Source organism: Pungitius pungitius, chromosome 2 (genome assembly GCF_949316345.1).
Source record: "Pungitius pungitius chromosome 2, fPunPun2.1, whole genome shotgun sequence".
Classification (NCBI taxonomy): domain Eukaryota; kingdom Metazoa; phylum Chordata; class Actinopteri; order Perciformes; family Gasterosteidae; genus Pungitius; species Pungitius pungitius.
The window spans coordinates 33,405,043-33,427,303 of NC_084901.1; the positions used below are offsets into that span (position 1 = coordinate 33,405,043).

Below are 22,261 nucleotides of genomic sequence, written 5' to 3' on the forward strand. Positions count from 1 at the left end.
AAACGGCTTAAATGAAGTACATGACGAAGCAACTTCCGTTTTTATTCGTATAGTGGTGGCTGCAAAACATAAACTTATTTTTCTTTCAACAACCGATTTAACTGGTACCATTATTGCCTATTTAAATGATTAGATTAACCCCCATAAGAGACAGCAGGGCAGAGAGAGGGTTCCTTACACTATAACAGGGTATAAAAAAGAACAAAGTCTGTCAGTGCCATGTGATAAAAATCAAATACAAAAGTGCAAAGAGAACATACTCATTTCCGACGTCTAAGCCTATAATTTCACTTCACAAAATAAACTGTTGCGCTTCAGTTACAAAAAGAAAGAGTTGACATTATATTTACTGCAACCTTTGATTTGAGGCCATGCCAAGTGTAAGATGCAGCTTACAAACTGTATATGGAAACACTTTGCTTATTATCAACACACACATTACTTACATTTACTTATTATCCTCTGTATCAGTTTATACGTATTTCCTGACAAACCAGCAGGTATCGTGATTGTGTTGTTCATTTCTAGCAATAAAAACATCATGCACAGAGAGGAAAAAGTTGAAAGGATTGTGGTCTTTATCTAGATGTGATACTTTCTATTATGGCACACATTTATTTTGGTCCATGAGTTGAGACTGCTTCTTTTCTCTGTGTAGCCTCTTGCCATCCTCGCCAGTGACTCTTACAGGAAATAATCTGGCGTACGCCGCGTCACATGGGGTTCCCCTCTGCGTGGCGCAGGATCAAATTGTAGGCTGGAGCCAAGAAAAAAAGATAGATTTGTCGTCAATACAAATTCCTTTTACAAAAAGTGCCAAAAGTCCACACAAAAACAAACAAAAGGCACTTACAAGGAGTATTTCAATGTGTCGTCAAGTTCCATGATGGCTGCCTGGTTCCCACAGCGATAACAATAGTTTGGTGCACTGAAGATTGTCACTACATTGCGGTCGTGACACCAATTGTAACCCTAGATCAAAAGATGACTTGGATGTTATTTACTTTAAATATAACCTGCATCTGCAGCGTCTCTGATTAAAAAGCACAGTGACTTTCAGCAGATGCACATAGTTGAATTACCTCCATCACCAGCTGGTGGGCTCTCGAGACCAATGTCAGGCCATTTGCATGGTTGAAGGTCTCGGAAATGTCCTGCCCAAAAGTGTAACCGGCGCCACGAGGTGAGATGCCCCAGCCGCCACGGTCATCTGGGTCGGACCATAACAGGTCACACATTGGACCCTGCACAAGGGAGAAAACATCGTTGTTGTTTACTCCCTTGCACTTAAAAGCACGAAATCCATCCAAAATCCAGAGGTTCAAAGATAATGTCAAACTATAGACTTTTATTAATGCCCCATCTAAAAATATGTATTTATTATCTATCAATTTACGGATTTCCTGTCACTGTCAGAACATTGTGAACAAGAAAACCAACAAAACTTTCCATTTGTAAATGCAAAACCAGTGATTTGTTTCGCTAAAAACATATAAATGATCACTAAATGGTTTAAATTGTTGCCAAATCAAGGATGAATGTCCTTTAACTGTTTCACCTGAAAAACGTTAAGATTATATGCAATGAATTTAGAATATAAATGATGCAAAAAAATCCAGATTGTTGGACCATCTCTCAGCTGCATACAACATCCAACTCCTTAAAATAGATGTTTTTTTTCATCTTGTTATAACAGTAAATGACTGAATTATAAATAATCTAGATGATCTTTCTCAATTTACCTCATGAGGAACCTCCTGCAAGCGATCCAGCGCTCTGATGTGTTCCAGTGTGTCTATCGAAGGGGACAACCCTCCATGGAGGCAGAATATCTTGTGCAAGAGACAGAAAACAAATGAGTCCCGCTATCTTTGCTGTTTGCCATATGGTACATCTGGAATCCACAACCTTACCTGGTTATCTACCAGCGCCGTGAGCGGCAGGTAGTCAAACAGATCTGTGAAGTACTTCCAGACGTTGGCGTTTCCATATTTCCTTAAGCACTCGTCGTAGAAGCCGTACACCTGTGTGATCTGTCTGCTCTCGTGGTTCCCTCTGAGAATGGTGATTCGTTCACGGAACCTTACCTTTAAACACAAAATGTATTCATAGCAATATGTTAGGTAAATAAAAAAACAGGATCTTTGCCCCGGTTCCCAATTCATATCCCAGTTGTAGCTCATGTATAGTACAGCACCAGTGACAAAGTGTCATTTATAGTTTTTACCTTAAGAGAAACCAGAAGAGAAACTGTCTCCACAGAGTAGTAGCCTCTGTCAACATAGTCTCCCATGAAGAGATAGTTGGTGTCTGGAGACTTCCCCCCGATCTTAAACAGCTCCATCAGGTCATGAAACTGACCGTGGACATCTCCGCAGACTGTCACCGGACATCTCACCTCCTGCACGTTGGATTCCTTTGTAAGGATCTCCTTCGCCTTAATGGAGGAGCAAGAAAACACAGATGATGCTGGTTCATAGGTATAACACACACTGAGCATGTGTCCTAAACAAACCTTCTTCATTTCTCTGTACCATTATGTTTGCATCACATTCCCCATTGTAAAACATGCAGACGATGATAGTTTGTTGTGGTGCCGGTGCACCACAGCGAGGAACCAAGAGTGGGCGTTGCTACAGAATACATATTTGCTCCTCCATCCTCCTCCATCTTCTGGGCGAGTTGCTGCCCTGAGCGGCGTCCTGCGTGCAGCCGCAGTCAAATGGTGCGCTCCAAAGCAAGGCCACATGCACGAGCTGCCGTTAGCTCCGCCAACACATTTCTATGAGGCCAGGAGGTGCGACGTCAACAGCAAACTGCTGCGCGAACCTTACCTTTTCACACAGGACTTTGACCTGGTTCTCACTCAGCTGTTTGCACTCGTTCAGTTGTTCAATCCATCCGTCCAGCTCCTTGGTGAATGACTTGTCATCCATGGTGCGCGCGTCAGCCAGCGAGCCGACCAGCTCGGGAATGTTTCTTTGGGGGGAAAAACGAACTCGCTGCTCCCCGTTCCGTTTTCCTGGCCCGGCTACGCTGCGTCCTGGCGAGCTCTCTGGTCACTCGCGGCTTGCGTGTGCGCGTGCGCGCGCGCGTGTGTTTGTGCGCGCAAAAACGAATGCGTCAACCGCTGCGTCCCTGCAGTTTAGTGGTGGTGGTGGTGGGCGGGGGGGGGGGGGGTCTCGTTCACATGATACATAAATGAATTATCCTTGTTAAACGTCCAAGGTCAAACGAACGTACCGTGATATTAGTTACAAAATATGAAACAACAAGAGACACAGAGAGTCAGGTCCAGAGAGAGGCTGAGCATCACACCTCCTTTACTACGTCATCGCATGCCTCCACACCAATATTTAACAGCTTAAACAGCTTTAACGCCCAGACGAACTGACATTTAAAAGGTTTTTATTGCCATTGTATATTTAACGCTATTCAGGCTATTTATAAAGTGATGCTGATTCTGAAGTTGTTCTACCCTCTGCTGGACGAAGATGGGATCAGTCACCATCAACAGTTAAACCTACAATGCTCTGAGGGTTGGCGGTTCGAGACCGGGCTAATCATGCCTATTTAGTATTACAAATATCCATTGACAATATTATTCAAATCTTAAGCATCACATCATCATTTTCAGCCAATTATCTTAATATGGTGTTGGTTGTTGTAATATTGCTAAATGGATTTACATGAATATAACTTACTCAAACTTAGGGCTAAGCACAGTAACATATGAATTAAATATGTAACCATCTTTAACTTATTGTTTGTAAGTTCAAGACGCAAACTACAGGCACTGAAAGCAAGTTTTAAAAAAAAGTGCCTGTAGTTTGTCCATAAACCTGCCAACAAACAGACTAAAAATGCTACAAACTGAACTAAAATATAAATAATATGGTTTCATAATACTAAGTTGTGACACTTACATTTGCTATACTTTTCTCAGAGAGAGAACGAATATAGCGATAGAATTTTCATTTTAAAAACCCACATGGTTGAGATGTCATTTTGCGCAGCTGTCGAGTCGCGCCGCAGTAAAAAACTACATCAACCACAAGCGCGGCCACGCGCCTCCCTCCCAACTGCACATGCGCAGTAGTTTGCTCTTCTCGGCACAGCTGTAGGAGAAAATGGCAGCACTCATGCTAGGACAGCAGGTAAGACATTCAACCCTTTTTGTTATTTTATTGGTTTTATGGTGGCTATGACCGACAAATGTATGCCTAAACGATTATCATATTGTGTTGTATTCCTTCTGTTGATCAGGAGCTAACGCTAAATGTCGAATAAGTCCACACAAGGCTTTGCACTTGAATGACTGCTAACGTGTTAGCCACCAGCTAGCTGTCTTGACGTAAATGGTACAAAACGTGCCATTAGTGGAATCGGTTCAACTTCTGGTTTCTCGGTGCTCAAAGCATGAATTTGTTCTATTGTAGGCCCGCCAGTTCAGCACATCTGTGATCAGACAAAAGCTGGTTAAGGTGAGTCACGCCTGGCTGCAGAAAGCATAACTGCTCGTTTGTTGGGATTGTTGTGTAGTTAATCGGTGTGTTTGTGTCCTTCCAGTCCCCCATCCAGGTCTATGGAGTGGAGGGCCGCTACGCCACTGCGCTGTTCTCAGCTGCCAGTAAGCAGAACCAACTGGACCAAGTGGAAAAGGAGATGGTGAAAGTGTCTGTAAGTCAAACCCCTTCAATTGTAACGTTGGATGTTGAACGTTTTCTTTATGCTTCGTATCTCTCCAAGGTGACATGTCATTTACATTGTGGTGGGGGGGGGGGGGGAATATGCTGTATACCAGAAATACAGCATTTGGATAATGATTTTTTTTTTCATTCCAACTGAAGCACATTAATTAAATTGCCTATTGCTATTTGCCATCTTGTTTTTCAGGCCCTGATCAAGGACCCCAAAGTTTCCCATATTGTGATGAATCCTCATGTTAAGCGCAGCATCAAGCAGAAGACTTTCCACGATGCTCTTGCAAAGGCCAAGGTTTCAAACGTCACTGTCAACCTCATCAGTGAGTGATCAGTGATTGCTGCTTTGCCCTTTAGCTTAATCATAGTTAAGTAGACCGTAGGTAGGCTGAATGAATGTATGGGGTTGTATTATAGTAAAAACAAATCAAGTTTGAGGCTTTTGGTTAAAGTCAGTGGATCTTACATGAAGAGTCCATCAGTACTCATCAGATGGAATAAACACACTTAATTGTAGCCAAGAAAGAAGCCAAAGTAATGACTATCTTTTGCTTCTTTTTTTTTTTTAAATAAGTGGACTAAAAGGACACCAAAATGCAAATCACATTATACTGTTTGGTTTATTCTCAGAGGTCACATGCTGGAATGTCCCATGTACCCTTAAATATCTTTTTTTTCTTCTTCTTCTCTATATCCTGCACACAAACACCTTTCTGTTGAGGTTCATAAAGTTACAAGCAAATGGTAAAGAACCAACTCTAATTTTAATCAACCACCGCTCTTGGGGTCTTTCACCTCTATAGAGGTCACGAACCGTGTGACTATTCTACAGCTCCAGAACATTTTTCGGCACAAATGTGAATCATTTACTAATCAAGCAGGAAAACTAGTCGTATAAAATCGGGCAAATACCAAAAAAGCACAATCCACATGGTTCACTTCGCATAGCAGTGTTGTATTTATTATGGTAACTGTATGAAGACGCAGGTCTTTTTCTCATCTCTACCACTTTGGAAATTGTCAAATACACAAAGCACTGACTGACTGTACATATATGGATGGATTCGCTTTCACCTTCTCAGCTTTTCTGCAGTTTTGTTTCTATATTGTGTTTTTCTGCTCTGGTAGCAGTTGTCTTTAAGAAGAAAAGGAATAGTCAATGACTAAATTTAGATTGTATGGACCAGGTAGTAGGGGTCGAATGCTGGTCCTTAGTTCTTCGGAGCAGGCGGCCTTGCGTTACACGTTGCACCTCTAGGCAGTCAGCTGGTATTGCAGGAAAACAGTATTCCATCCTGCTTGAACGTGTTGTGCTCTTTGGTTCGCAGATGTTTTGGCTGACAATGGTCGTCTTCCTATAACTGCGGATGTTATCACCGCCTTTGGCAAGATGATGAGTGCACACCGTGGAGAGGTCATCTGCACCGTCACCACGGCTCAGGTAACAAAAAGGATTTTTATTTATGTTCCATCACTGAATCTGATCTGACACTAGTAAACATGTCACCTCAAATAAAACTGGTTTGTATGATTCAGCAATTAATCAAAAGTAATTGACTATTACATTTACTGTATTGAGAATGCAATCAACCAATTCATATTTATGAAAACCTTTATTTTAGCCTTTGGCTGAGGCTGATCTTGCTGACCTTAAAGTGGCTCTCAAAGGATTTCTAAAGAAGACTGAAACCATCAAGCTGGAAACAAAGGTACAGACAATGAATGAAGCCAGAAACATGCAAATGACCATTTTAACATTTGTGTGACTTTCTTCATAATGTAGACCTAGAAGTGATTTATTTACCATTCTGCCATTCAATCTTTTAAAATAATTAGTAATTTCAACCTTTTCTCTTTACAGTTTGATCCTGCAATCCTGGGGGGCATGATTGTCAGTATTGGAGACAAGTATGTGGACATGTCTACTAAAACAAAGATTCAGAAGCTGACAAAACTCATGAAGGGATCTTAAGTCCTGTGGACTTAATTTAGCGAAAGCTTGAAAGCGACCATTGGGGAAGATGCTGATTTAATGTATATTGCTGTTCTGGCATTGCAGTTGCTCCATAAAATCCAGTGTCTATACTTAAGTTGATATGGATGTTAATAAAAATGTGTAAAACATAGGTGAATGTTTGTTGTCTTCATTGTTGTTGTGTCCTAAGCGTACTCCTATTTCTAATCAGTCACCACCCACAGTGATCATTACACGTCATAGTTACTGATAAATATCAATCCTAACATTTGAGGTGTTGTGTAAATGTATGATTTTAGTATATATTGCAAATCGAGCTCCACATCGTCGCTGTGTCTTTGTTTTAAGGAAAAACCACGTTGGGAGACACTAATCTGCTCCAACGTTTCCTGGGTATAGTTTTGCGCATGCGCGCTCCCCGCGTCCTGTTTTAATAAAAAAAAAAAAAAAAAATCCACTCGAAAATGGCCGCCTCTCTAAACCTCTGCCTAAGGATTAAACGAGCATGAACTGAATAAAATATGATGCCGACATCGCTGTCCAGCTTCAAGACGATAGCCATGGCCGCGAGGGTGTAGTTTGTGCGCCATCTTCACAAAGATGTGACTGCCAGAGAAGAGAAACGTATGCGTTCCGAAATTAACCCTTTCCTTCTAACATCCACCAAGAAAAAAAGGTATGCTTCATTCAATCTTACTTTGCTCAACTAAATATCCATCGGTTTGGGATTAAAAAAAAATGTTATTTTTGTGCACGGCATCGTTTTCGTTGTTGCAAACTGTAGCCATAGTTTACTTCGCTTTGTCTCGCCATCACTTACAGTTGTGTTGCATCGTTAAAAGGCCAGCTGGCTACATCAAAAGTTAAAAAAAAAAAAAGATAACTGCTGTTTTTATTGTTTCTGGCACGTGCTTTTTTTGCCTAATGTTTATATTGATCCGCCCTCCCAACAGAAAATGATGCACCAAGTGACCAGCAGCAACAGTGACTATTGTATGGGTGGGCTGGCCGAGGACTGCCACCCAGCCAGCCACTTCGACTTATGTAGCACACAGTCCAGCAAATTCTACCCTTCTCCGACCACCCCTGGTTTGCAGCTGTCCCTCGCCGGCTTAGCCCCTCTGCCGCAGGGCATGCACAAGGCCATGGTCTGTCAAATCCAAGACACCCAGAACAACTTCCAGCCTCAGGCGGTGAGAGTCCGGGGCGGTGAGGCCGCGGGGGCCGAGGGCCCCAAGAAGAAGAAGGGCATAGTGAAGTCGGGGCGTCGAGGGAGGCCGTCGGGGACGACAAAGTCAGCTGGTTACCGCACGAGTACTGGACGTCCACTTGGGACAACTAGAGCGGCCGGGTTTAAAACCAGCCCGGGGAGGCCTCTTGGTACCACCAAAGCAGCGGGATACAAGGTCAGTCCCGGAAGGCCCCCCGGCAGCATCAAGAGTCCGGCCCGGCTCAAGAAGATGGAGTTTGATTGTGACGGCGCCAAGAAACTGGACTTTAGCCAATGCAGTGTGCCCAAGAAACTGGACTTTGCTAGTTGTGATGTTCCGCCGTTTTCATACCCTATGATGGAGAAAAGACCCCTCGGCGAGTCCAGTGGCAAAGTGGATGAAACCAGCGAATAGATGTGCAGTGTACTCTTCCCCCCCCCTCCCCCCCCCGGTGCTTGAAAAAACATTTGAGTGAATGAGCGAGAAGATACGGAAAATGTTTCTCACAAATGTTGGGGAAAATAACTTTTTGACGTTCAGAAATGGATCCAAAGGAGTGTTTCTACAGTGATTGACATTTTCTTCATCTTCTCATAATTAAAGTCTATTAAAAGTGTAATTCCAGTTTGGCAGAAATGCATGCATTACGAAATAATCACACCAATCAGTATCTGTGAAAAAAGCACTTGGTGGTGCAGACTTCACTATAGCGGGACTCCTTTTTGTACTTGTGTGTGACATTTAATTCTTCTCTGCCTGTTCATTTCCATGGCTGATTTTTTTATTACATTATTAAAGATGTAAGTACAGCCAGTCAAATCAGCTGTTTCCTGAGTCCAACTATGTGGATGTATAGTTGTCCTTTCTGTGTTTTACAATTTAAATGTTGTTTTTTTGTAACATTATCATACCTAAAATAAGACTGCATTACATTTTTATTTCACTTAAATCATTTTATTCAAAATAATTATCTTTTTGTATACAGTATTTGTAATTTTGGCAATATGAATATCATTTAGTATGTATTGTGACGGCCTGTTTTCCTCCCCAAACTCACTTGATAAGCGCTTCCAGACTTACATGTATGTTGTTATTGCTGTTAATTAGGAAAGAAAAAACTCCACGAAACATGCTCTGCTTTCTGATCTATGTAATAAATGGAAATGTGCTGTGTGTGAAGCCAAAATAAAAGAAATAGTCTTTTCCACGTAACTATTTCCTGTCCATTTCAAAGGATGTAATTCCCCCTGTCGACACTAGAGGGCCAATGTCCTCAGACAATATTCACCTTTGTAATAATCCCTTAATTATCTCTTGTTTAGTTTATTTACGACGTACTGACATATGATCTTACTTTTTTTTTCGGGATTGGTTAAAAAAAACGTGTTTTAATGGTAGCCCTGGACAGTAGATCTGGTATTGTGGGTAAATGGGTCACAAGTCGCTTCTGCTGGATCATTCCCTCGAAGTGTTGAGTAAGTGAACCACGCAACCATCTGAATAATCAGTTCGTAAACGCCTTGGATCTTTAAAAAAAAAAAAAAATCTGCACCCGGGAACGTAAAGCGTCTCTGGTGTCAAATCGTCCTGTAACTGAAAGGTCTTTGTTTCATCCTGCGAGCCCATTGTGCTCTCTGTGCGCCCTGATGGAGACGCATCAGTTGGATCCACAAAGCGCGCACCGAATCCTCACGAGGGTTTCGTGAGGCCACACTGGACATCGATCACTGTTGGTTTTATATCGGTGGGGGGGGGGGGAAGCGGATTTATTCCACGCTTAGAGAGACACGCGGGCTCCCTTCATCGTGTTTTCGTGGGCGCCTCGCGGCCTATTTCCTCATGCCAGAGGACTCGGTGGGGGGGGGGGAAAAGGCAACATGGCGCGTGTCGTTTGGTTTGAGCGGAGAGGCCGCGCGGTTGTTTGCGCAGTGCAAAATCATTTTGTGTTCTCGATCTCCCCACGACACACACACACACACACACACGCACACACACACGCACACGCACAGGCCCGTCAATGCGGGAGCAACGGGACGGACGCGAAGGAACGGTTTCCATTTGCACAAAGCGCCTCAGTGAATACCCACCATAGTGAAAACTTTACCTGGCGGTGCACGCACGCACGCGCGCGGCCCTGTTTGTCTGAGCGCACGCGCTTGTGAGTGTGTGCGTGCGTTGGGAGGGTGAGTGTCACGGCCCTGTGCAGACGGGGGGGTTGGGTAGCAGTGCCGATTGGTTGCTGCTCACCATCACAGTCGGTCTGGGCTTGTTTTAACATAACCAGGGGCACTTCGACAGCAGGCAACCCCCCCTCCAACCCCCCCCATGTAGTAAATAAGCTGCTGTGGCTGTTGAGGTTCTGGCACACTGAATTTCCGCTGGTCTTGTGGCGGATTGGAGAATTACTTTTTATTTTCTTATTTAAGGTGACAGCTTTTTTTTCCTTTCTCTTTTTCTTCAATGGGGCCGCCGCTGATCAGGCGGATGACGCGCAGGGAATGAGAGCCGTGCCTCGGCCTACTGCCGCTGTGCAGACCCGCTCTCACCGAGCCAGAGAAGCACCCGCTGTGTGCCACATTATCAAACATCCGCCGGCGGTTTCACGGTAACCGACCTCCAAATGGTGAGTTTTCCTCTTTTTCCCCCCACGTGTTGGTAATGTTGTGAACTTAGTGGGCGATCAGCCCTTTTTTTTGTCTGTGTGTGTGTGTGTGTGTGAGAGAGAGAGTTAACAGTGGCTTCCTTCTGTCGGTGTGTGGCTCTAGCTTGTTTGTGCGAGCCACTCACTGTGTTCCTGTGATGGTTCGGTGTCACCACCTCCTCCGCCTGTGCGCTCCTCCATTGACTCCATTGACCGCTCCACTGACCCGCGGCCGGCAGACAAAGCGGTACGCGGCTATTTCCTCACACTTTGTCAATGAAATGTGTGATTCGCAGGGAGCCGGCGGTCGTGTCCCGGGTTTTGTCCTGTGCCGTCCGAGCGGCCTCTAGCATGGAGCCCATGCAATGTCGGCATATTAGTGTGTGTGTGTGTGTGTGTGTGTGCGCGCACGGCGGCAATATGCTCCTTTTTATAGATTTCTGTTTACCTGTTGTTTTATTTCCGCAATGTTTCCATATTTGAATGTGCAGTACACAAAGCTTGTTAAGCAGTTAAGGAGCAACTTAAATGATCCCCCCCCCCCCACACACACACTAACCTGGCTGTTTTCCTTTCTTTGACAGGATAGAGCCATGACAACATGAACCAGTCCTACAGGCCGCCGTCCTGCAGCCTCAAACAGCCAGCAGCACTTGGGTACAACCAGCCCGACCGATCCCACTGCTACAGCCCTCTGAGGAGGCTGCAGGACCTGACCTCCGTGGTCAACAGGTCCGACCCGGAGAGGGACCGTAACCCCAGGAACCACTTGCGCTGTGCCAGCCCCATCAGTGACGATGAGGAGTCTGAGGCGCCGCCAGTCCGGCTGCCTCCGTCTCCGGCCAACGATGGCGTGGAGCCCTTTGAGACTCTGCAGGACGTGAGCAGAAACGACTTCTCCTCTCGCAGTCCCGACAGCATGGAGCGCTGCTCGCCCATCCCCAATGGCTACCTGCATTTCGAATCCACGCTGTTTGACAGCAGTGACATTAAAGAAGAGGGGGGGGGCAGCAGCAGCGAGGACATGGCCCCTTTTCAACACTCGGATCGAACTGTGACTGACCGCAGGGCCGCGAGCAGCTCGGGTGCGGACAAAAGAACGTACAAACCTACGGTCTTTAACCTGATGTCCAAAACCATATCTGAACTGAACCCCACACTAAGCCCCAGCGCACTGCCAGACATCACCATGAGAGACGGGTGGAGCTTCGGCGAGGAGTCGGACAGTGACGGGGAACTCGGATCTCCCGTTGACCCCGGACTTATTTCCCCAGCGGGCACCAACTCGAATGTGAGTCCGACACGCGTGGGATACCTCTGTGCAGGCCACGTGATGGAAGAGTATATCCGGGTCATGTATTTCCACTGAGAAGGCCAGTAGGAATAGAAGTGATGGTTAAGTATTATGTTATTGAACTTGGCCTGTAAGCATGCCTTCCTACGTATAATTGATCTGATTGTACAAGGTGGAGGGAACAATGTTTTTTAAAATACACTGTTAACAGAACAGTTAAAAATCTGTACTAACACAATACAGGTGTGTAAATAGTGTGTTCAGATGCAGAGGTTAAGTCACAGGATAATTTAATATCAGTAATTACCCCAAAATGTCTGAAATGCGATGACGTTTTCATACATTTTGTGTATTAGATAACATTCCTGATATAGTATTTTTTATTATTGTCCTGGTCAGTCCAATAGCCCAAAGAAAAAGCCTCTTCCTGCAGTGAAATACACAGAAGGGGACTTTGTGTGGGCCAAATTCAACAGACGGCCCTGGTGGCCCTGCGCCATCAACTGTGACCCCGACCAGGGGATCTACACTAAGATGAAAGGTGAGGCTCCATTCAGAACAAACAGTGGAGGAGAAGAAGTTTGATCCTATAATGAATTTAACAATACAATTGTCAAATTGTTTTCTGCCACTCGAGCTTCACCCGACAGGTAAGTAACACCAAGCAAAGGAATCCTACTGTGTAATTAGTCATTTGTACCTGATTTACTCGGTTTCAGTTCCCCATCCCCGTCCTTGTCGGATGTATTTCCTGCAAACCATTGGGGAGATTTCAGAAGGTGCCTGGGTCCCCGGAAATGCCATTCTTCCTTTTGAGGGAGGCCATGAGTTTCAAGACCTACCTGTGCTTCGACGGAGGGGGAAACAGAAGGAGAAAGACTACAAGTATACGGTAAATACGCGTCATCAATTTGAAAAATAGGCTGCAACGTTATTGTGAACCTTCATTTTGAATGTAATTTCGATCCTTTGCAGATACCCAAAAGTTTGATGACAGCCTGGAAAGTCAGTGTGGAAGAAGCCGAGGGTCTGCTCCGAGATCGGAGAAGGAATTCCGAACGCCTGCTTCCAGCATCTGAAAACGGAGAGGAGCGTGTTCCCAGCCCGAGCCCCACAGCCTCCGTCTCCGTGGACACCAGCCGACGACCCCCATCGCCCAGTGTGGCCCCCAGTGGAAACGAGCACGCTCTCATCAAAAACTCTCCTTCAGTTCAACACAACAAGAGCAAAGCCTGCAAGAAGAAAAAGAAATGCTTGTCAGACATATTCGGTCATATAGTCGGTGGATCCAAGGGGTCATCTACCATCACAAACATGGCGGAGTGCCGTCCCACAGCAACTTGTGCACTGAAAGACGAGCCGAAGGACTCGGCCTACACGGACCTGGATTCAGTTCCGATGCTGCATCGTCCCAAACGCACGTTGTTGCCTCCGAAACACAGAAAAGAAAAGGGTTCAACAAAAACTAAGACAAAGTGTGCAGAGAAAGTGAACCCGTCTACCTATCCCTGTGACGCCTTTAGCGCTCTAACAGAAGGGTTGTCGTCCAAAGAGACGCTTCCTGAGCAGAGTTCGGGCAGCGCTCGTGAATTGCCGTACAGTCCGACCGAAAAGCACTCCATGAGTCTCCCTGCCAGCAGTGGTCTCATGACGAGGGCTCTCAGAGCAGAGGAGACGGAGCTCAAAGATGCGCTGGACACAAGCCAACTCTCCACAGACGCCTCATCGGACGCACCCGTAAGAACACCTGAAAACTGTCCTCAGGTGGAATCGCCCTGCACCGCTTCCACCTCTAGGAATCACAGCTCTCCAAAGAGGCGCGCTCGGAAGCCCGACAAGAAACACATTCGGAACGGCTCGTTGATAAAGTCCCTGTCCGAGGACTCGTGTCTGCCCGCTGTGCAGCCGGTCACGGTCAAGACCGAAAACCCAGATCTGTCCTATTGCACCTCGCCGTCCTCCTCTCCCTCGCCCATGAATGCTTTCCAGGATGTTAAGGAACTGACGTTTAAATCTCTTGTCAAGGAGGACAACGGCGACTCTGAGCCCACGGCATTTCGGCCGGATTCCAATTACAAGTTCAGCACCTTCCTGATGCTCCTGAAGGACATGCACGACACCAGAGAACAGGAAGGCAAACCCTTGGCTGTACCGCCGTCGCCTGCCCTGATCAAGCAGGAGCCCCTGATGCTCCCGACGTTCACGGGAGGAGAACTGAAGGGTTCCGCTGGCGGCGCCATCAAAACGGAGAACGGGAGGTCGAGGAAATCCACAACACCCAAAAACACGGCGGCGAGGAGCAAGAACAGGACTAAAGCCATCATGACGGCCGACACCTACCATTGTGAAGTCGTTCCCGCCCGCTCCAAGACCGGCAGCTCGGACAAGCAGCGCCGGAAGCAGCGGCTTCCTGCCAAACTAAACCTGGGCATACCTGGGCTGTCTTCGGACCTGGCCGACCTGGCTTACGGCAGGGAGTTTGTCAGTGGCCACGCTGACCTAGCTGGTCCCGGGTCCTGTACTGCTGCCGCTGCCGCTGCCGCCGCTGCCGCCGCCGCCGCCGCCGCCGCTGATCCCTCGGCCAGCTACCTCGTTAAGAACTCAGGATCTGCAGTGGCTCCAAAGAAGCGCTGGCAGATGTTGGAGGGGGCCGCTGAGAATAAGGCGGACGTGATGAGCCGGGCGCCCGCTGAGACGAATGGGTCTTACCACACGAGGGGGTCCCCAGATCTGGATCTGGGAGTCGAGAAGCAGGCAGAGGACGACTCGCTCTTCTTCGAGATGAGCGGCGCAGCCGGTAAGACGCAAACCGACGAGGTTTCACTAAGGAAAGGAAAGAGCACGTCCTTCCTGTGTATTTGTTGTGTTTTTAGAAGACTTGTCTTTGCTTGGATTGGACATCGTGTTGGGTAACAGCAGGTGTAAATGTGTGTCATGTGTGTTCACGCAGGACATTCGGAGAACAAGCGTCTCCGGAAACCAACTAAAAGGCTCCTGGAGTCCATCGAGGAGTACGAACAGATTTTTGTCCCAAAAAAGAAATCAAAGAAACACTCCTCAGAATCTTCCAAAATGGTTAGTTTCCTTACGTAGCAGCTGAAAGTGAAAAACAGAAACTGAAATGTATCTTTTATTCACTCGGTTCTTGAATATTCTGTCGTACCTATTTTTACCGATTTCTTCTGTAAACGAATTGATTCATCTCCTTGTACTCTTACAAGACGGATGGATATAACTTCTGTACAAAATATAAGATTATATTATGTTGTTAATGGTCGTCTTGCAAGGTCACCATTATGTCATTGCAAGAACAAAGACTTTAAATCCCCTCAAAACGTAGAATGCCGTTGGAGCGCTTCATTTGTATGTGTGCATGCAGCAGACATCGGGGATGACGGCGCTCCACGACCTCAGCACCACGGCGGACACAAGTACCTCGGCCTCCTCTTCTGTTGGACCACTGGAGGCTTCGGAACAGAGTCCACCTCAGGATGAGCGTTCTCCTGTAGCATCCCCATTGTCTCCAGCTCCAACTCAACCCTCCATCGATGCAGAGACCGCAGAAGAAACTGATCTACCTCCCGATTCTGGTAAGTATATTCAAGTGTGTCTAAGTTGTGTTGTATGACGTTCATTTGTCCACTGTTGCTGGACCAAAAATGTGACATCTTTTGGTTTATTTAATACCGAGGTTTCTCCCAGATGGGATTTTATTAAATAATTGGGAACTGTTTTACTTCAGAAACAGGGTTATTGGTCCCAGACAGAAAGAGGCCAAGGAAACTGTCTCACCAGGTGCTGGAATGTACCATAGAAGAAGTGTCTGTTGCTCATACAAAGAAGAAGGTATGTCAGAATTTATTTAGATGGGGTTTTTTGGACGATAAAATGTTGACTTTCCTGACTCGTTGTTTTCTAGGAGCCAAAGCGACAAGAAACCTCGATCAAGAAAACTCAGGTACAAAAAAAACACAACTCAAAGCAATATTTATCCTCATACATTATAAGTCTAAAAAATATGTTTAACTTTCCTAAGCACAATGAAATCTCACATTTTATAGGATGTATCTGTGAAGAAGGAGAAGCCTCCGGCCGGTGAATCCTCTCCCCCTGCTGCGCCCGACCAATCAGAATGCAAAGAACTCCCCCTGGTCCTCCCTTATAAGTGGCCCCCCAGCCCTCAGGGATCTGAGACGCCCCGGGGGGGGGCCGAGGTGGAAGCCTGCAGCACTACGGAAAAACCACACGCGCGTCCTGCGACTCCCAGACCTGAGGTGTGCACGTTGTATTGTTCAACAATAAGAAAACAATGAGCCACCTTGCAGCCCTGAGTGTTAACAGAACGCCTTTGCTCACCTCTCTAGGTGCTGCCGTCTGTCTGCTTGAATGACAGCCTCTCCTCTCAGGTGGATGTAAAGGGGAAAATAGGAGCTACCTCCCTAAAGGAGAACGTCTGTCAGGTGAGCCGATCTACCTGAGAGTATAGATTTCGGCGCCCATGAGCTCGGCCCTTACTGTGCATGTCTGTGCAGGTGTGCGAGCGGACGGGTGACCTGCTGGTGTGTGAAGGACACTGTTATGGAGCCTTTCACCCGCAGTGCATTGGCCTGTCAGCGGCCCCCAAGGGGAAATTCCTCTGTGGCGAGTGCAACGCAGGTGGGTCACGACTCGTGTCTGACAAAGGACCGACACGTGTGTGTCCTTAAAACGCGTCCCAAATGTTGCTTTTGTTCGCTCTCAGGTGTGCACGCGTGCTTCGTGTGCAAGAAGCCCGGCAGTGGGGTGAAGCGCTGCATCATACCGCTGTGCGGGAAGTTCTACCACAACGACTGTATATCGGCGTTCTCCGCCACGCAGCCGCACAGCAAGGGCTCCCGCTGCCCTCTGCACGTGTGTCTGTCCTGCCACATCGCCAACCCTCTCAACATCTGCAGCACCAAAGGTAAGTCCCCTCTCGCCCGAGACTTCAGTCCTTGTGACATGACTGTGACTGGTTTAGAAATGACAGAGATTTGAAACCACGTTCAAATTAAACTCTTTTAGCCAAGAGCTGCGGTGCTTTGGGAGTAAAGTCACGGTTCTGTTTGGTATAAACGTTACAATTGTGCCTGGCAACCTTTTCACCTGAGCAGCATCTGTGGTGTAGATTGTCCCAGTCAAATGGATACATGTTGTTATTTTTTATTATATTAAATTATTTTCATGCTTTACCTGAAAATATAGTGCTTTTATGTGAAAAGTCTTTGGCATATTTCTTCATGTCTCATTAGAATTGATGGTACCAAAATGACAGCGTTTAACTTTAGTATTTACAATGTTATACCTCCATAAAACATTTTCTTCACGTTGATTTAATCTAACTGAGAGCGCTGTGTGTGTGTGCTGTAGAGATGTTTCGTGGATCAATAAGCCTCGGCTCCTCTGTATTTTCATCGTAGGTCGGTTGGCTCGATGCGTTCGCTGCCCCGTGGCCTATCACGCCAATGACAACTGTATGGCAGCAGGCAGCCTGGTGCTGGCTAACAATAGCTTCCTCTGTCCAAACCACTTTACTCCCCGCAAGGGCTGCAAGAACCACGAACACATCAACGTGAGCTGGTGCTTTGTGTGCTCTGAGGGTAAGTCTGGTCTTCACTGCTACTCCACTCCACTCCACTCCATGCATTGCTTGTTCTTCTTCAGGACAAAGTCATGTGTCAGATGTATTTGTATGGCCAATCCTACCTAGCAATTAGATGCTCCCCTTAAAATAATAAGCCTTCACATCACTACATGTTGTGAGTTTGACGACATCGTTAATAACACAGTTGAGTTCCTTGGATTTCACTGCCTCCTCTTCCTGTGTGATAATGGATAAACTGGTCACACCAGTTCCCCGTCTGTTTCATATATAAAAGGCCTTTTGGGTTTAAAGAGTATATATTACATTTTAAACAAACGGTGACAAACCTCCTGGTGATAAGAAGGACCTCATCGTGGTTCCGTAGGGGGCAGCCTGCTGTGCTGTGAGGCCTGTCCTGCTGCTTTCCATCAGGAGTGTTTGAACATCGAGATGCCACAGGGCAGCTGGTTCTGCAATGACTGCAAAGCTGGAAAGAGGCCTCGCATTAAGGACATACTGTGGGTGAAATGGGGGCGTTACAGGTAAGGTCACTACATTGCTTTTCTTACACACACACACACACACACACACACACACACACAGTGTCTTTAAGCATCAGCCAAACTTGCCCCCATATTTCTGACCAACTCTTCAGGTGGTGGCCTGCAGAAGTTTGTCTGACCAGAGACGTTCCGGACAACATCTTGAGGATGAAACATGAGGTGGGAGAGTTCCCCGTGCAATTCTTTGGATCCAGAGATTTTGTGTGGACGTACCATGCCAGAGTCTTCCCCTACATGGAGGGTGACACTCACAACATAGAGAAGATGGGAAAGGGAGCAGATGCGGTGTACAAAAATGGTATGTACTTGTGTCCATTATTGATTAATGTCGCTGCTTTTGATCTGTTAAGAAAGTCTGTACATCTTCTATTTCTGGAATACTTTCTGTCCTCAAAGCCTTGACTGACGCAGCAGAGCGGTTCAGAGAGCTGCAGGCCGAGAGGGAGATGAAGCAGCTCCAGGAGAACAGAAAGAACGACAAGAAGCCTCCTCCATACAAGCACATCAAGGTACCGCTTGCTCGTCCTCAGCTCCTCGGTCCAGCTCGGCGCGCTTCAGTTCTTAAACCACCCTGCGTCCGTCTGTCAGGTCAACCGGCCCATCGGCAAAGTGCAGATCTTTACCGCCGACCTGTCGGAGATCCCGCGCTGCAACTGTAAGGCGTCTGACGAGAACCCGTGCGGCGTGGACTCCGAGTGCATTAACCGCATGCTGATGTACGAGTGCCACCCTCAGGTGTGTGTGGCCGGTGAGCGTTGTCAGAACCAGGCCTTCACAAAGCGCCAGTACACGCCTGTGGAAATCTTCCGAACGCTGTCGCGTGGCTGGGGTTTAGTCGGCGTGTCGGACATCAAGAAGGTACGTCAGAAGAAAATAACCCACGGGTGTTTCTCGCGCCCAATGCGTCCATCTCTGCCCGTTTCACAACGACCCGTCCCGCTTTCCTGCTCAGGGAGCCTTCGTCAGCGAATATGTGGGAGAGGTGATCGATGAAGAAGAATGCCGGGCCAGGATCCGACACGCCCAGGAGAACGACATCTGTAACTTCTACATGCTTACAGTGGACAAGGTGATCCCACACGCTGTGTGCACGGCGACACACTCCATGCATTATGTAGATCTTGTGCAAACCAGTTTGTACTTTGTCACTCAAGGACCGGATCATTGACGCCGGGCCCAAAGGGAACCAGGCTCGCTTCATGAACCACTGCTGCCAGCCCAACTGTGAGACTCAGAAGTGGACCGTGAATGGGGACACCAGAGTGGGGCTGTTTGCTCTACAAGACATCCCAAAAGGTTTGAGTGACAGCGTTCCTCCCACTTGGGTGTTTTGTGTTAAGTTGATTCATTTACAATCTACACGTCAGAGTGCCGCATCGATCTAAGACAACGTGTGCCTTAGGTGTGGAGCTGAATTTTAACTACAACCTGGAGTGTCTGGGCAATGGCAAAACTGCTTGTAAATGTGGAGCACCAAACTGCAGTGGTTTCCTGGGGGTCAGGCCAAAGGTAGGCGCGTTCAGAAAAAACCCACAATCCTGTCGAACTTTCAAGAAGTGCAGCCCTGTAACCTCCATTCGTCTGTCTATCAGAACCAGCCATCGGCTGAGAAGCTGAAGGAAGGTAAGAGGAAGGTCCCCATGAAGAAGAAGACCAAGCAAGAAGTGACCAAGGAGAGGGAGGACGAGTGCTTCAGCTGCGGAGACGGGGGCCAGATAGTGTCCTGTAAGAAGCCGGGTTGCCCCAAGGTCTATCACGCCGACTGCCTCCACCTGGCCAAGAGGCCTGCAGGCAAGTCCAGGCGCTATATAAGCGCTGTGTTATATACAGTCAGCTAAATGACATGTGATGTAAACATGGTAGTGAGAACTAGTTTGGATGTGAGTGGACTGAATAGCCTCAATAGTGTTACTATGATTCATTCAGAAGGATCACAGATAACAGCAGGTCATGGTGTCACTGTCCAAATGGAGATTATCAGCATACCTCTTGGATGTGAATTTTTTTTGCACCTCATCTCTTTGATCAAAATCGGACTATTGTGACCTTTAAAAGAGACGGGTGAATGTTTTTACCTGATAATGATAGCGATCTTGTCTCCAGGGCGATGGGAGTGTCCATGGCACCAGTGTGACGTCTGCGGTAAAGAGGCAGCTTCGTTCTGTGAGATGTGTCCCAGCTCCTACTGTAAGGAGCATCGCGACGGCATGCTCTTCATCTCCAAACTGGACGGCAAGCTGTCGTGCAGTGAACACGACCCCTGTGGACCGGACCCACTGGAGCCGGGGGAGATCCGTGAATACGTGCCCGGCATGACCTCCGTGAGGCCGGGGAACGTGGCCGCGCCGGTCACTCAGTCACCCGGCCCCGACTCCAGAGAAGCCACTTCTGCTCCAGTTTCTTCCCCCGATGGACAGGGTGCATCGGCCGGACAGGGGCCCCCGCCTCGCCTCTATATCAACACAAAGACGGCTACCTCGAGCTTCGTCCCCTCCAGCGGCCCTTACGGCACGGACCGGACTGAGGGGAAAGGGTTTTCCACCCCCACCTCCTCCAGAGACGAAAGAGAGGACGGCGAGGTGGAGGACGGGGAGGTGTGCGGGTTAGAGATGGAGGACTTGGACGATGACGGTGAAGATGAAGAAGCAGAGGAGGAGGAGGAGGAGGAGGTGGAGGCGGAGGAGGAAGAAGAGGATGACATGGAGGAGATGGAGGTCGTGGAAGATGAGCCGCGGTATGGAGATGATCAGCTGCAGGAAGGCGATCACAAAGGGGGGGGCGAAGGAGGGGATGTGTATGACACTTGGGGTGATTATGCCAATGAAGATACCGATGATGACGACGATGATGACGACGACGATGACGACGACGATGACGATGATGATGATGGAGAGGTGGAAGGGGAGGAGTGGGGTAGAGTAGAGGACAATGACAAGTGACTCTGGTCCCCCTTTTTCCTTAATGACAACTCAGCATCAAACTCTCCACTCAAAACAAAAAAGTTTGAAAAAAGGCCGAGAGTTTGATATTTCGGTACCTACTTGAAAGCAACACTGCCTTCACTTTGGTACCGCGTTGCCTTCGAGTCCCCAGACTGCTGGACTGATGGTGGGGATGCGTACTGGTGCTAGGTCTCAAGAACTGTCTCAGTCCGTCTCTTTATACTTACGTCGATATGTTTGTGTCTGGTGCTGTTATGTTCCATGGTTTGTTTTTTTCAACATTGTTTACATTTTTTGGCCTTTTTCAATGTTTGGAATATAAGAAAAAGGTGAGAAGTTTTACCTGACCAAACTGTCATTAGGGCATGTTATGTTGCTGTTACTGTCTTAACTTTGTATATCTAACTACAAGAGTGATCAAAGTAGAGTTCTCACTGGTCCATGTTAGAGTTTGGCACAACAATGTCTGCTCGGTGCTTCTGAAGAATGCAAAAATAAACCCACTGGAGTCATAAAGACTTTTGATGATTCACTCACTCACTACAAAAACTGCCCTTTCATTTTGTTTCTTTACATTTTCAATCAACAGTTGGGGCAGTTATCAGAGAAACACAGAAAAGTCATGACAACTACACTAGTAAAAAAAAAAAAATGTAACATTTGTCTTCCATTGGTCACTTCTGTCCCATTCAGAGTTTGATCAAAGTACAGATTCACTGTTCAGACTCCGGTCAATGTGTCACAACATTATATTTTGGTTTTCTACTGTGACCTCCTAAGTGTAAATGTTTGACAGATAAGCAAGCCAAATCAACAGTTGGCAGAAAATAAACATATTTTTATGTGTCTCCAGGGGCTTGAATTCTCACATTTAGTCTTGACTAACAATTGATAATTGTGACTTAAAGTGAGACGTCAAACTACAATTTATCTTCTCTCAATCACACGCTCATCGTGGTTTATCATCATAAACCTTGACTATACACGATTCAAAGAACATTTGACCAAGTCTGGGGAGACTTATTCAAGCAAAATTAGCCACTAATGATAAATAGCAATTATTTATCTGTATTTTCTAGTGGTCAGAATGAGCTCCATGGGGGCCCCTTTTTAACCCTTTATTCCTCAGACTGTATGCAAAGCGCTTTATTAAAGGCCTCTTTACATACATTGCTTACAGAATACGTCATACAACAAACACAAGGATCAACAGTTGATCCTGAACTTGGTGACGCATGTTGCCACACTAAAGTGAAATAAATGAGCACAGAGCAGAAGACAAACAGGAAGCACAGGCTAGTTTCGCGCATGGCCGTTATTCTCGCAATTC

At 46.8% G+C, this 22,261-nt stretch overlaps 4 protein-coding genes across 4 annotated transcripts; 3 read left to right on the forward strand and 1 right to left on the reverse strand.

Annotated features, from left to right (window-relative positions):
- Positions 1-12: 12 nt before the first annotated feature.
- LOC119210100 (serine/threonine-protein phosphatase 2A catalytic subunit alpha isoform) lies at positions 13-3,127 on the reverse strand. The gene is made up of 7 exons (XM_037459745.2): positions 2,835-3,127; positions 2,228-2,437; positions 1,914-2,087; positions 1,743-1,832; positions 1,083-1,244; positions 854-972; positions 13-757 (listed from the first exon to the last, which is right to left on the reverse strand). The coding sequence occupies exons 1-7, from the start codon at positions 2,934-2,936 to the stop codon at positions 685-687; spliced, it is 930 nt and encodes a 309-aa protein (XP_037315642.1). The 5' UTR covers positions 2,937-3,127; the 3' UTR covers positions 13-684.
- An 891-nt stretch (positions 3,128-4,018) lies between these two features.
- Positions 4,019-6,829, forward strand: atp5po (ATP synthase peripheral stalk subunit OSCP). Its single transcript, XM_037460185.2, has 7 exons — positions 4,019-4,157; positions 4,440-4,484; positions 4,570-4,680; positions 4,897-5,026; positions 6,032-6,144; positions 6,326-6,412; positions 6,565-6,829. The coding sequence occupies exons 1-7, from the start codon at positions 4,131-4,133 to the stop codon at positions 6,673-6,675; spliced, it is 624 nt and encodes a 207-aa protein (XP_037316082.1). The 5' UTR covers positions 4,019-4,130; the 3' UTR covers positions 6,676-6,829.
- Positions 6,830-6,911: 82 nt separating this feature from the next.
- On the forward strand, positions 6,912-9,101 carry si:ch1073-44g3.1 (uncharacterized protein LOC797133 homolog). Its single transcript, XM_037460184.2, has 2 exons — positions 6,912-7,354; positions 7,632-9,101. The coding sequence occupies exon 2, from the start codon at positions 7,635-7,637 to the stop codon at positions 8,301-8,303; it is 669 nt and encodes a 222-aa protein (XP_037316081.2). The 5' UTR covers positions 6,912-7,354; positions 7,632-7,634; the 3' UTR covers positions 8,304-9,101.
- Positions 9,102-10,094: 993 nt separating this feature from the next.
- nsd1a (nuclear receptor binding SET domain protein 1a) lies at positions 10,095-21,780 on the forward strand. Its single transcript, XM_037460180.2, has 24 exons — positions 10,095-10,512; positions 10,655-10,777; positions 11,115-11,821; positions 12,224-12,365; positions 12,544-12,716; positions 12,800-14,621; positions 14,775-14,899; positions 15,204-15,414; positions 15,567-15,670; positions 15,744-15,782; positions 15,886-16,098; positions 16,189-16,284; positions 16,357-16,480; positions 16,566-16,766; positions 17,263-17,442; positions 17,812-17,968; positions 18,082-18,287; positions 18,386-18,498; positions 18,578-18,847; positions 18,942-19,058; positions 19,144-19,285; positions 19,392-19,498; positions 19,582-19,780; positions 20,093-21,780. The coding sequence occupies exons 3-24, from the start codon at positions 11,132-11,134 to the stop codon at positions 20,926-20,928; spliced, it is 6,267 nt and encodes a 2,088-aa protein (XP_037316077.2). The 5' UTR covers positions 10,095-10,512; positions 10,655-10,777; positions 11,115-11,131; the 3' UTR covers positions 20,929-21,780.
- Positions 21,781-22,261: the final 481 nt, after the last annotated feature.